Below are 15,258 nucleotides of genomic sequence, written 5' to 3'. Positions count from 1 at the left end.
GTGTACAGCCAGATTAAAATGACCCGGTCAAAATTTAAGTCATATTGCAAGTTTTTAAATTTTATTAGAAGTTTTTTAAAAAACAAGATAAATTTTTATTACACTCTCCGTAAGATTTTTTTTATTATTTGATTTATATGCCGCCCTTCTCCAGAGACTCAGGGCGGCTTACAATGCGTTAAGCAATAGCCTTCATACTTTTGTATATTTTATACAAAGTCAGCTTATTGCCCCCACAATCTGGGTCCTCATTTTACCTACCTTAGAAAGAATGGAAGGCTGAGTCAACCTTGAGCCTGGTGAAATTTGAACTTGCAGTAATCGCAGGCAGCTGATGTTAATAACAGTGCTTTAGTCTACTGCGCCATCAGGGCTCTAGATCTTTATAGCACACTACTTTATCCTCATTTAGGACATACATTCCTTTTAAACCCTTACAAGTAACTTTCACCCCAACACCTCAAATCTATTATGGTTTTCAGTCAATACAAGTTCTGGTTTCAGCTGAGGATTTAGCCAAGTGATTTAGAGCCCCTCGCTGAAGGAGATGGGCAGTTGAGAAATATGAAATATAAATAAATAACTAAAAAATATATACAAAACAACTCCATTTCTTTTTTTAGCTTCTGCTGAAATAAATTCTTCACACAGGTTTTATAACTTTTTTTCCATGTGTGGCTTGTGGGGAAATTACCATATTTTTCGGAGCATAAGATGCACCGGAGTATAAGACACCTTGGTTTTTGGGGAGGAAAATAAGAAAAAAGTTGATTGGCAGGTGGATCGGTCTCCGGAATACCCCAATCAGCTGTTCCCAGAGGTGAATTTTAGCAACAGCTCTTGTGCCTTCCTCTTTTTTTTGCTTTTTTTTCTGTCTCTGAAACTTCTGAAACTCTGTTTCAGAAAAAACTTTTTTTCCTGCCTCTGAAAGCCTCCAAAACAGAACTTTGTTTTCTAAAGCAAAAAAGCCTCTGAAGCTCTGTTTGGGGGCTTCTTTTCTGAAGCTTCATTTCTAATGCTTTTTTCAGCCTCTGAAATCTCCATTTGAGAAGCTGGGCGGGTCTACATTCGGAGTATAAGACACACCCAGATTTTCACCCACTTTTTTGGGGGGAAAGGTGCATCTTATATTCTGAAAAATACGGTATATCTTGTTTTTCAAATGATCTTTTCTCTTTTGAGAAATATTTGCTCCATTAATATTCCACATTAAGCATTTGTAATCCATAATCAACCCCAAAATTTAGAAGAATCAATATGTGTAGTATGTAGTTTAGTCTCATCCCTGTTGTGACCCCAGCCCCGGAAGCTGATTTATCTTCACATGCTGATTCGGAGGATGATAAGCTGTCACAAGCTATGTGCTGGAGGGGCTGTCTTCACTGGTGAGTCAGCAAGAACTGGCAGTTGCTGACGTGCCTATGGACCCCAGCCAAATTGAGGAGGAAACAGAGGCCAGTAATGACGAGGGGGAGCCCCTATTGGATGCAAGAGAGAGACGTTGGAGACGTCGTAGAGAACAGCTATTGCCACATCCTAAGAGGTGTGGTCAGGAGACATAGGGCCACACCCTACAAAGCATAAAAGGGGTGTGACTGGGCTGGAAAGGCGTGGTGAACAAATTGTTGGCATTTTGGATGCAGTGGAGTTACAGCTGTTAGTTTGGAGTTTTTGACAAGAGTCTACATTCCTGCATTAGCCTACTGGCTGTCTGCCAAGACCTTTGGAACATTGCCCGGTAACTATTGGACTGATATACGCTTTGGAAGAGAACTATTTATTAAAGGGCCAGCTTCAGTCTCTCTAGCCTGTGTTTGTTACTGATGGGCTATTTGAGCCTCTGCAAGGCCACTCGCCACAATCCCTTTCAGTTTCTTATTGTACCTCCTGAAGGTTTTGTGCACTCTCATCTGAGCCCTCCATTTGAAACACTTCCAATTACTCTTTAATTTTTTCTAAAAGTTTCTTCATTTTCTTATTGCAATTTTTCTGCGTGTCCCATCTTGAAACTTACTTGTTTTTCAGAACTATTATTTTATGCACTCATAAAGGTCCTTATGGTTGAGCAAAGAAATATAATGTTTAGCTTTCTTCCTCTACCTGTCCTATCTGCTAAGCATTCAACTCAATGTAACCCAATAAAAGGAATTTTAGAAAATCATGAAGAAACTCTACAGTATTCACAAGATGCTACCCATGGATAAGATAAGCCTGGGAATGTTGTTTGGTCCACTTAATTGTATTTTATATACACACTTTTTCTTGCAGAGTTTTTTTTTTTAAATAATCTTCTCCATAAACTTACATAGAAACTTACATAGAAACAAGAATACACAAATGAACAACTTGAAGCTGAAATGCAGTAAAATGGGTTGACTCATACATCTCTATCTTTAATTAATTCTGCCATTTACAGTGAATAGGCGGAAGCTCCTATTCACTGTAAATGGCAGAATTAATTAATTCTGTCATAATTTTAAAAAACTATCTTTCTACACAATAAGAAAAAACATCATCTTAATGCAGAACATGAGTAGGCCATTTTTCAATCTGGAACAACAGTGTGATTTCTCACCCAAACTAAGATCCACAAAGGGCATAATAATGTTGTTACCACATCATAGCAAGCAAGACCAAGACTCCCCCTTCGTGTGTGCAGGCATAGAGGGGGAAGTGGGTTAAGAGGCAGAATTAGTATTGTAAATAAACCAAGCAGGTGATTAAGAAAAACTGTTAAACACTTAACCATCACAATCATTTGAGAGTTGGGGATTTTTCTGAGGCTTAAGGCACTCACTTTTCCCCTTAAACCATTTACAGAGCTTAAAACACTGAAAGAGTACCCAGAAATTTCAGTTGTATCCATTCTGTCTCAATCATTTAAAAGGGTGCTATATATCCTAAGAAACATTCTGTAATGGGTTTATAAGTATCTCGATTCCTAAACTGTTCGTGTAAAGCTTTGATTTTTATCTACATAAGGAAGCCAACAAAAATCCTCCTGATCAAGATGTCCAATTAATGAGCCCCTCTGTTTGAGTAATGGCATTACTTGGCACCTTTTCCATTTTTCTTCTGTTAATGTGAAATGGTCCAATTTCATATTAGCTGTGCTGCAGAATGTTTGCTTTAATTAATCCCAATTCCCTCTTTTCTCTTAAGGTTACGACTCCATCACTGATGAAGCAGTCAGGCCTCTCCCTGGAGAAAATTCACCAGCTGTTCCAGTGGCTGAAATTGGCGAGCCTCAGCCAGACATCGATTCAATCGAGTTCAGACTTAGGAGAAAGTATTAACACAGAGAGCAGCACTGCCGCTGCGGAATCAAAAATGAAAGATGAATGTCCTACTCAAAGCTGTTCCAGTTTAACAGATGATGAGAGTCTTAGAAGGGAGTCCTTCAGTGAGAATGACCTCTGTGGGGTTTCAGGTCCCTCTCCAAATGAGAGGAGCTTTGCAAGCAGAGACCATGGGCCTTTCCAGGGAGAATTTTGTTATGAGGCAGAAAGTCCAGATGAAGCAGCTCTAGTCCACGCAGCCCATGCCTACCAGTTTACATTAGTCTCCAGAACTCCTGAACAAGTGACTGTAAGGTTGCCGGAAGGGACTCTTCTGACCTTTGACCTCTTGTTTACTTTGGGATTTGATTCCAGCAGGAAGAGGATGTCAGTGGTAGTAAGGCATCCCCTCACCAAAGAAATCATAATCTATACCAAAGGGGCAGACTCCGCCATAATGGATGTATTGGAAGAGCCTACCAAAGGTACAGAACTAGTGAACTAGGAGGAAGGCATAGCTTGGATTGTTGGACAATATCTTCAAGATTTACAGGGTTTCAATTTGCAGCAGAAACAATATACTTAGAAACCTTAGTAATGAAAATGAGAGCAAGGATGTTGATTTACATAATTAGAAAGGATATTGAACAGACTAATTAAGAAAGCCTACATTAATTTGTTTTTATGAGCACTGTATTAAAATGGTAAGAAATGAGCATAGTGATTCTCTAATAGGAGAAGATACACAAACTGGTAAGTAATCACATTGTAGGGCAAGGGTAAGGAACCCCATGACCTAGGCAGCTTTGTGGCTACTACTTCAGCAGCCCTAGCTAAAATGCCCAATGGTGAAAAATGCTTCAACAACATCTTAAAAGCCTTCAGTTGCCTGGGTTATATGCAGGGGTGGGATGTTGGGGGTTCTCAGGGGTTCGGGAGAATCTCTAGCTAAGATTCTGTGCAGTTTGGAGAACCCCCAAGTCCCACTCCTGGCTGGCCCCGCCCACCCATCCCCAGCCCTCGAAGGAGTCCTCATGCGGCCCATTTTGGATGCAGGTAAGTGGAGGGCACGTGCAGAGGCTCGGGGAGGGCAAAAAACAGGCCTACCGGACATTCGGGAAGGCCGGAAACGGGCCCATTTCCAGTCTCCAGAGGGCCTCCAGTTCCTGGGGAGATCATTTTCGCCCTCCCAGAGGCTCAAGGAAAGCCTCCAGAGGCCAGGGAAGGCAAAAATGCCCCCCCCCCAACCATGGTGCAGGAGGCTGATTAGGCCACGCCCACCCTGGCCATGCCCAACCAGGCAGAGAACCCCTTGCTAAAATTTTTGCAAGGTTAATTAATAAGGAACAAGTTGCCTCTGTGCATGTATAAAGCAGAATCAAACACAACGTGTAGGTAATGTTTAAATCTTAACAGACAGAAATAAAAATGCCCACAGGGACTTTTTTGTGCCTCAAAACAATGTCTTCGTTTTGGGCTGCAGAAGGGTACTTAAGAGGGTACTGAAGTATTTCTTAAATCTGTGGTAAGATTTCCTTTGTGTTTCACAGCTAGTGTGGCCATGGGAAAAAGGATAAGAAGAGTGAGAACACAAACACAAAAACATTTAGATTGGTACGCACGTGACGGTCTGAGAACTCTATGCATAGCAAAGAAGGTAATTCTTTTTTTTTAAATGGTAATAATAGCAATAATAATGACAACCACTTCAGTAAATGACTTGTTTTGACACTTTGAGCCAATTCCCTGATGGCAAATGCTTTGTTACCTTGATTAATTTCTTACGGTTCTTACTGCCCCCTCATCTGAATCATCTTAAAATGAAGCTAAAGGAAAGCAATACTCTAATCCAGTCTTTTGACATCTGCTCTTCCTATTACTAACTTTTGAATATCAGAAACACTTGCAATCAAATAGAGCTTCTCTGTTGGTTGTTGAAACATTTGGTACTCCGGCTAAGCTGGTTAATCATAGTGTAAATTACAAACTGCGGTTTTTATCCCGCTTTAGTTTAGAAGAAGCATCAAACCCTGCATAAACATTTCTGGATTGCTACAGAGAAAATGATATGTGAATTACAGTCTTTGGCCAATGATCAGAAAAATGGGAAATGTGTTTGGAAGTTATTGTTCTCAGTAGCACTGAGTGTTAGCTTGAAATATTAGGAAAATAAATATTTTCATTTTGGAACCCTTACCTGATAGGAGAAAGAAACAGCAGAAATCCCATCATGATGACTTGAAGACATGCAGCAGCTGATTGGCAAAACTCACCTGCCTTTAACAAATCTTGCCTCTTTACAGTATGCACAGGATGGAATGCAAAACAATGCAATATATATATTTCCAGAAGGAAAAACATGCAGCACCATTTGCTCTTAGACCTGCTGGAAAATCAAACATCTATATGCATAAAAACTATTTTAGTCCGTCAGTGGAAAGATGTTAAAGAAGGGACAAAACTGGGTATGCCAGACTTTTTGGAAGAGAGATCTTTTGCATTCTTCCCTCTGATAATAATAGAACAGAAAGGAGAACTTCCCCAGAGGATCTTAAAGCCTGAGTAAGGTCATATGGGAGACTTTTTTTTCTTTCAAACAGCCTGATCCCACATTGTGGAAAGCTTTATAGGGGATAACTAGCACTTTGAACTGTGGCCAGAAACAGCTTGGAAATCAATAATGCTCTTGCAGTAAGGGAGATGTGCCCACTAAAACTGAAGGTCAATTGCCTGCCTGCAGCATTTTATGCCAATCAAAGTTTCTGAATCATTTTCAAAGGTTAGTTCGTTGTGATTGTGTTAATGGCTGCTCCTATATGATATAATGAAGACATGTATCATCATCTAACCTCTCCAGGAATAGGTGCAGTTTGCACACTAGCTGTAGCTGTGCAAATGGACTCATGGCCAAATTGTGAGCAAAAAAGAATCACAGTTCTTTCCAACACAGATGGAATCCCTGATCCCCAATCTGTCTTAGACAGGAACATTTCCAATTTATTTGGATTAAGCTTCTATTTGTTTTTCCGTCAGGTAATCCTTTATTGACAGTAGTAGGTATTAAATAGCCTTCTTGGATTTAGGTGGAAAAGACATACAGAATTACATCTCATCAGGATTTGGCAGCATCAGATGTCAAGAATGTGAACAAGCCTCCCAGAAATTTTAGGAGCATTTTAAATAGAGTGATGGAGAAAATGAAATTGTGAGGAAAACTATTAACACCTTCCAATAACATCTTCTAGATAGTCCTGTATCACCATACACCAGTTCTCCAAGTCCCATCCTATACCAGAGAGAGACTCTGGGAGAACATCTTCATAATAAATATTAAATGCTGTAATATTAGTATCACTAGTATTAAAATCATCTAGCATTCTAGCAAAACAAAAGAGATGTTTCCACTGTCTGGTTTTTGGAACGTATCATCTGCCAAAGTGATACCAAACTCTGTCGATAACATTTACAGTAATGTAATTAAGATATGAGGCTTTTTATTATTATTCCAGTTGTACATATTATGGTTTTATTGCTCAAATGATACTATCTCATTGCTGTGGAATATAAATACCAAGAGGCAAAGCTCCTGCACTTTAGGACTGACTTTGTTATTAAACAGGGTAAAACCTCAGATGGCATTATGTGAGTGGTGAGCTATAGCAATAGCACTTAGACTTATATAATGCTTCACCGTGCTTTACAGCCAGTGGTGGGATTCAATTTTTTTAACAACAGGTTCTGTGGGCGTGGCTTAGTTGGGGGTGTGGCTTGGCAATCATGTGACTGGGTGGGCGTGGCTAGCTGGTCACGTGACTGTGTAGGCGTGGCTAGCTGGTCATGTGACCGGGTGGGCATGGCTATGTGCATAGGGACTACTCAGAGGGCTGAAAAAAGTCATTTCTGACTGGGCCTCGCACTTTTGACCGGTCCTCACACTTATGACCATCCTCACATTTATGCCCGTGCAGCTTTCTTAACAACCATGTCACTCATTTCACAACTGCTTCTCTTCACCATGGTGACAAGATAGGGCAAAAATGTAAAATGTGAGGACAGTCGTAAGTTCGAGGACTGGTCAAAAGTGCGAGGACCAGTCAGAAATAACTTTTTCAGCCCTCTGAGTAGTCCATATGCATAAAAGGATACAGCAATAGAGAGGGATGAAGGAAGGGAAGGGAAATTAGAGTAGGAGAGAGAGGGAGGAAGAGAGGAGGAGAAGGAGAAAGGAAGAGGAAGTAGGGAGGAGGAGGAGAGGGGGAGGAAGAGAAAGTAAAAAGGAAAGAAAAGAGAGAGGTGGTAGGTTTGAGGAGAAAGATTGCTGTACAATAAAAAAGATGAAAGGGAAGAAAGCCAACCCCAAACAAATATAAAGATATTAAGATAAAGAATGAATTGTTAAACTTTAAAGAATAAAAGAGAACAAATATGAATAAATAACAATAATTAGGAACACACATACAAACATACAATGTATTTTCTTTGAGCAGAGTATTTGGCCGGTCACAAATTTAAACAGTGTTTAGTCATTTCAATTAAATTTACAATTTCTATATTTCCTTTTTGCCATATTTATTCCTCATCTATTTTTGTAAAAAACCAATATGACCCTTCATCCTCATCTCTAATCTTAATCAAATTCAATTTTTCCCTTCTATTCTATATTATACCCCTTCCCATTGTCATATATTTTTATATCCAACCTCACATTGGTTAATTATGTAATATTAGTTGTTTAATATAAATTCAACATTTTAATATAAATCAATTAGTTATATAACTACCTTTTTTGTATATTAATCAATATGAACATGAATATTCCAGTTATTTCCATGCAATCCAATTTTTTACAAATCAATTAATTATATTTACCAATAATAATAAACCAAATAATTTCCCCCATATATTCCTCCAAACCACAACTTAACCATTTCTGCTTTCAGAAATATACAATTAATAGTATCTCAATTATTACAATTCCCTAGTTAAATAGAGCTTTTTTTCTTTTGTGTTTTAAAATCTTGAACTCTCCTCTTTTTCCCTAAATTTCCCATTGTTTGCACCTACCTTTTTTGGTGACGAAAAAGAAAAGAAATCTGCCTGCCTAATTTTCCAACCTTGCAGCAACAGCAAAGCAGTTTCAGTTTCGTTTTTCAGCATAGCTAGGGGAAAAAAATCTGCTCCACGACTCTTTGCAAGGAAGCAGCAGAGCCCTGAGCAAAACAGCTGACACAAATCAGCTGAGAGTCGGGAGCCGATCTAATCAAGGGCTAATTAGCCTATGCTGAAGCTCCGTGGGCCAATAAAATTACAAAAATACACCGAACCATTTGTTAAATTGCTGGCTCGGCTGCCCCTCACCCACCACTATTTATTGGCAATAAATAGTGGTGCAGAGGGGCGGGGCAAGCCAGCAATTTAACAAACGGTTGGCTGCATCACTGGCTATAGGGCGGCCCTTTGAAGCCCTGCGGCAAGAATTTGAACAGTTTTTTTTTCCTCTAGCCATCAGCTGGGACTCCGGAGGCAGGAATAGATTGGGAGTGGGCGGGGTAAGCGAACGGCCGGCGATCCAACAGAGCAGAGAGTGAGGGTGAATGAAGGCGTGGGGGGGGCGAGAGAGGGCTTTGGCGACCCCTGTGAAATGGCCGTTCAACCCCCAAAGGGGTCGCGACCCCCAGGTTGAGAACCGCTGGTTTAATGCTCTGGAAGTTTTTCTCTCCCAGGCAAGAAGCAGCAGGGGACAGAAGCAGCAGCCACTGACTTGCAGACCACATGGAGCTCTTCACGTGTTCTCCGGCAAGCTGCTTTCTCCATCCTGCTCTCTTGCGTCCGGAGCCGGTGGGGAACCACGTGGCAGCCCACGTGGATCCCAGGCAGCGGAACTCAGGCTAGGGAAGGGTGGCCAATTGTGGCTCTTTTACAACCTGTGGCCTTCAACTCCCAGAATTCCTGAGACAGCCAAGCTGTCTCAGGAATTCTGGAAGTTGAAGTCCACAGGTTGTAAAAGAGCCACAATTGCCTACCCCTGGCTAGGGTAGGCTGGCGCCGCGTGGGTGGGAGGAGGGGCGGGCGAGCCAGCAATTTAACAAACGGTTCGGTGTGCTGCGGGACCAATAAATTACAAAAAAACACCGAACCGTTTGTTAAATTGCTGGCTCGCTCGCCCCATTTATTGGAATAAATAGTAGTGCGGAGGGGCGGGGCAAGGGGCAGGGCGAGCCAGCAATTTAACAAAGGGTTCGGCCGAACCCCCTAGAACCGGCAGAATCCCACCACTGTTTACAGCCGTTTCTAAGTGGTTTACAGAGTCAGCATATTGCCCCAAACAATCTGGGTCTTCATTTTACTGATCTCAGAAGGGTGGAAGGCTGAGTCAATCTTGAGCCAGTGAGACTTGAACTGCCAAACTGCTGGTAGCCGGCAGTCAGCAGATGTAGCCTGCAGTACTGCATTCCTTCTAACCACTGTGTAATCACAGCTCACAATAGTTTTGAAGAATACTCTATACCAAATCACCTAACTTGGATGCCATTTATGAGTTGGGGGGCCCTCAGACTCAATGGAAGATGCTATTCCATTATCAATGCTGAAATGCTGAAGGCTCAAGGTTGACTCAGCCTTCCATCCTTTCTAAGGTAGATAAATTGAGGACCCAGTTGTGGGGGCAATAAGTTGACTTTGTATAAATATACAAAGGAATGAAGGCTATTGCTTAGCGCATTGTAAGCCGCCCTGAGTCTCCAGAGAAGGGCGGCATATAAATCAAATTTTAAAAAAATAATAATAATAATTCTGTTTCTGGTCTTGTTCATGGACTTTGCAAGGATGTCCAGGGTTTTATTTCAGACAGCACGTTCTTAGGCTTGCTTTGATCATGATTCAAAGTACAGGACCTCATCTATGCTTTATCCACTGAGAATCTTTGGACGTCATCTCATATAAATGCCTCTAAGGACAGAATAAAACTTCAAATTCTTCTCTGTCAGCTCAGATACTGGCATTCACAAGCCATAGCTCATCTCTTAACTCACAGTTTCTCCTACTGAAAATGCTTTATTTTCCTTCATTAGAATTTCCCTGTATTCCCAGAATTCTTATTAAAATAAAACATAGCTGTATTTTCTTCAAAGTTAACTCGATTTTTAGGACATAATGCTTCATCAAATCTATTGCTTCAGGCTGTATGTTTGTAATTTTGCATACTTTGTGCTCAGTTGTCAAAATACTATTAATTGCTACCTGACTCTATTTGTAATTGTGAAGTAACACTACTCTAACTTTTATAACCCATCATGGTTAGTGATAATGTATTAGAATTGCAGTTGGTAACAACAAATGTTCTAATGACTGAATCAGACTAGAGATGTTGATCTCCACCAGCCTAATGACAGGCGTTTAATATTTTCACTTACATGTTGACTTTACATCATGACAGACATTAAGTGAAGAGGAATTTCGAAAATGGCTCAACTTTCATCATGAGGCAGAAATAGCTGTTGACAACAGAGATGAACTTTTAATGGAAGCAGCACAACATCTGGAAAGTAAACTCACCTTATTAGGTATCTTGAAGTATTTATTCATTCTAGGCTAATTAACCTGATAGTCGTGATTACTAATAAATTACTTATATCTGGCCCTACAATTATTTGGAAATGAGTCATTATTTAAAGCAATTATTACCTATATGATTTGTAAAGAAATGATTATTACCATTGCTGTCTATCATACGTTTATCCATGCTATGCATTTGCAATGCATAATCCCCAATATTAATATAATCATATACAGTAGTTGGGCCACGCATGAAATAGACTTTGCAATCATTCTGTCATCCTATTTATGGAAATGGAAATCAGTATCCCAATACAGGTTTAAAATTAGCATTACCTGATTCCAGGGGTGGGTTCTAAATTTTTTTACTACCGGTTCTGTGGGAGTGGCTTATTTTATGGGCATGGCTTGGTGGTCATGTGACAATTCTTTAGGATTTAACAAAGGTACTGGTCTACCAGGCTTTTAACTGCTTGCAGAGCTGTACCGCTCTACCTATTTATTTTTTGCAGTCACTGATCTACTCGTGTATTTTTGCAGGCACTGGTCTACCCATTTATTTTTTGCAGGCACTGGTCTACCCATTTATTTTTGCAGGCACTGATCTACTCATGTATTTTTGCAGGCACTGATCTACTCATGTATTTTTGCAGGCACCGGTCTACTCATTTGTTTTCTTTTAACACTGATCAGCTGTAGGGGGGCCCTTTGAAGCCCTGCGGCAAGAGTTTAAACAGTTTTTTTCCCTCTAGCCATCAGCTGGGACTCAGGAGGCAGCAATAGATTGGGGGTGGGTCCAAATAAAAGGTAAGAATAACATGGGGGGGTGGGGGAGCGGGGGGGGCAGAACCAGTTCAGTGATGTCATATTGTCACCCCTACCGGCTTGGGAGAACCGGACCGAACCGGGAGGAACCCACCACTGCCTGGTTCTGAGTCAAGGATAGCCAATGTACCACCTGCTTGGGCAGGAGTTGGACTAGATGATCTACAAGGTCCCTTCCAACTCTATTAATCTGTAATCTGTAACCTACCAGTTGCATCTCAGAAACCCAAAGCATTAAATGACATCATTCAGGTGTACACTACAGCACATATGTCTTATATGTCATGTCTTCTGAGCACTGATGTAGACAATTTTTCTTCATTATGTTCTATTCTTGTGTCCTATGAAGACTTCTTTGCACCAATCCAGAATCCTATAAATGTCAGCTGTGAGTCACAGCTTAGCTATCCAGGTTTTATGCAATAGTTTGTATTCAATATATAATGCTTAAAATTTCCAATAATGTTATATTGATCCCAGTAGGAAAGATGTTATTACTCTTTCAGTAATTATTTTCAATGTTAATTTAGTCAAGTTATTTTAATTCTGGAACATCTCAAGCCAGGGAATATGATTTTCCAAATTTTGTGTTGAAACAATAGATAACCGTTTAGTAAATGGTTTTCAGTTAAACAGGTCAGTTTTCCATTAGTTTTCTCTTTTATTCTTGTGTAAGTTTTGACCTTTTAACCTCATCATCCAGAAGATAATGAAAAGCTAAAACAAATGTTCTCATGCAATCCTATGCCTCATTGCTCCAGCAGTGGCTCATGCTATGTGTATAATGAATGTATCCCAACCCCATAGTCCATACAGAACAAACTCTTGGCATACAAACCGTTTTGCATAAGCCAATTGTAGGAATTAAAAAGATGGTTTATATTCCAAAGTCCTAAAGAAGAATCTCTTGATCACAACTGTTTTGTAGAGCAATTATTGTGAAATATAACAAAAGTTAAATGTGGGGTATGGGTTGCTTTATCACATAGCAATTGTTTCCTAATTATTCCTAATTAATGGCAGAGAGCCTGGTTACTTGAGGACCACCTGTCTCCCATTATATCTGCCTGGCATGCTCTGGTTTCCATCAATTAAATACTGCCATTTATCTAGACCCCAGAGGTGTGCCTTCTCTGTGGCAGCAATCAATAATGCTGATTATTTTCTTTTCATAAGGAGCAACAGGGATTGAAGACCGGTTACAAGAAGGAGTGCCTGATACCATTGCTGCCTTCAAAGAAGCTGGAATCCAAACATGGGTATTAACCGGAGATAAGCAGGAAACAGCTGTCAACATTGCCTATTCTTGCAAACTTCTAGACCAAAGAGACACTGTCTTTACCATTAATACTGAAAGTAAGGTAGGTCCTAATGGCCAGCAGGAAGAATATTAGGGGTGGGCTGCTGAGAGTTCGCAGGGGTTTGGAAGAACCTCTAACTAAGATTCTGTGCAGTTCAGAGATCCCCCAAATCTCATTCCTGGCTGGCCCCCCCACTCCATCCCACCCCTCCCAGGAGTCCCCACACAGCCCGTTTTGAATGCAGGTAAGTGCAGGACATGCATGGAAGCTTGGGAAGGGTAAAAAACGGGCCTACTGGAAGTTCGGGAAGAATGGAAATGGGCCCATTTCTGGTCTCCAGAAGGCCTCCAGAGTCTGGAGAGGCCATTTTCACCCTCCTGGAGGCTCAAGGAAAGCCTCCAGAGCCCGGGGAGGGCAAAAACACCCCTCCCACCATGGCCACGCCCACCCAGCAACCGGGCAGAGAACCCCTTGCTAAAATTTTTGAAGCCACCCCTGGAAAATATGCCATGAGAGGTAGATAATTTCTCATGCAAAAGTTTTTCAGAACAGGGTTGAATTGTGGAGGGGAAAAAAGAACTGAATCCAATGGTGTATTCCCATGGGTGTAAGAACCCATTTGTTCTCCCCAGAAAGCTTCCATCCCATACGTATTCGAAATCTGTTCCAGCTTCATAGTAGATTTTGAAGATGTGGGAAGTGGTGGGGAGAGGTGCGGAGAATTCTCACTATATGAATCAATACCTCCTTGTTTACTGTACCATTGAATTCCATGTGTGCTTTTAGAAGCAGCCCTGTATCACCCTCTTCAGAACCCAGGGAGATCTTGTGAATGCTGGCAACAAACTTTAAGATTTTAATATCATCATGTGCCTTAGGCAGTTTGCAAAAGAACTTGTCTCCACATGCTGTTGAGGTTTTGCTTGATACTTAATCATCGGCTTGCCATCTGTTCCTTATTTAAGGAAATTGATTCTTATTTAGAAATACTAAACTTTAGTACTAAATAAGTAATTCTTCTCTGAAATAACAAACAGGGGGTAAACCTACTTGCCAGATAATATTTCATTTACCAGTGATATAATAATAAAGGTTATTTAATTCATCTGCAATATGCAATAAAACAGTACATTTAGTCATGTACTATATATGCAGTAGTATTTTTCTCAATGCATCAGCAGTGAACACATTGCAATTTCTTCTGAATATACACTAATGATAGGAAATATTGTATAGCATTGTTTTTTAACCTGGTGTCCTCTAGATATCTTTATTTATAATCCCAATCATACCAATCCATGGTCTCAGATCAGTAGCTCAGGTCTCCCATATGGATGATGTAAATTGTAATCCAAAAGTCAAGACTTCTATTGTAAAACATGAATATACAAGCTAAGAATTAGCAAAGTACAAATTAACTATACATTAAGATTAGCTTGGATAATAAACCACATTCTCCAATTTTGAATTGTTACTAAGTATTTGATCAAGTAACTTGTTGAATGACTTCTCTAAATCAGCACTTAACATTCTTCGATTTATGTGGTAGTCCAATGGAATGAATGATTATAAGTAATTAAAAGCTTAGCATATACTGTTTAGTAACAGAAGAATTCTTGTTTGCAGTGCCATGTAGCTTCCCAACTTATTCAATTATTTTTTTCCATAGGAAACTTGTGAATCGCTGCTGGATATCATGTTGGAAGAGGTGCAGAAGGGTCGAGTGATTCCTAGAAAAATATGGAGTATTTTTGGCTTTAAGCTGCCATTTTCTTGGTCAACCATAGGACTTCCAAATCCCGTTATTGGACTAGTAGTTGATGGAAGAGCTCTGAATACTATTTTCCAAGGAAAACTTGAGCACAAGTTTCTTCAACTTACAAAATACAGCCACTCAGTTTTGTGCTGCCGATGCACTCCCTTGCAGAAAAGCATGGTTGTCAAACTTGTACGGAATCAGCTGAAAGTGTTGAGCCTTGCAGTAGGTAAGCATCATGTGCCATCAAGTCACTGTCAGGGCTTAACAACTATGTAGATACATTTTCTCCAGAATACTCTGTTTCCAACCTTGCCTATCATTTCATATTGTCTATCCATCTGGTTTTCTTGGTAAAATATAGGAATAGTTTACTATCACCTTCTCCCATACAGTATAACATGATGCTTTTATCTTTGCCATTGTTACTAAAGTGATCAATCGTCCTACATCACTGCTGCTCAGTATAGGTGTCTGGTTGCTCTAGGATGTTCTTTTCTGCCTTGAATGATCCTGCTGAGAATGTACACTCTTGGCATACACT

General features: G+C 40.3%; 1 protein-coding gene across 2 annotated transcripts in view; it reads left to right on the top strand.

Moving 5' to 3' along the window:
* The window catches only part of ATP10B (ATPase phospholipid transporting 10B (putative)), a 72,560-nt gene that overhangs the window by 39,265 nt on the left and 18,037 nt on the right, over positions 1-15,258 (top strand). For both annotated transcript variants that reach the window (XM_034406435.3, XM_034406429.3), the window contains 5 exons: positions 3,163-3,763; positions 4,829-4,935; positions 10,714-10,840; positions 12,834-13,018; positions 14,628-14,943. In XM_034406435.3, the coding sequence (XP_034262326.2) occupies positions 3,163-3,763; positions 4,829-4,935; positions 10,714-10,840; positions 12,834-13,018; positions 14,628-14,943 (1,336 nt within the window). The remainder of the gene's footprint in view (positions 1-3,162; positions 3,764-4,828; positions 4,936-10,713; positions 10,841-12,833; positions 13,019-14,627; positions 14,944-15,258) is intronic.

Source organism: Pantherophis guttatus, chromosome 2 (genome assembly GCF_059756535.1).
Source record: "Pantherophis guttatus breed Tessera chromosome 2, ASM5975653v1, whole genome shotgun sequence".
Lineage (NCBI taxonomy): Eukaryota > Metazoa > Chordata > Lepidosauria > Squamata > Colubridae > Pantherophis > Pantherophis guttatus.
Note: the sequence above shows the minus strand (reverse complement) of the source record. Positions and strands in the feature narration are given on the sequence as shown.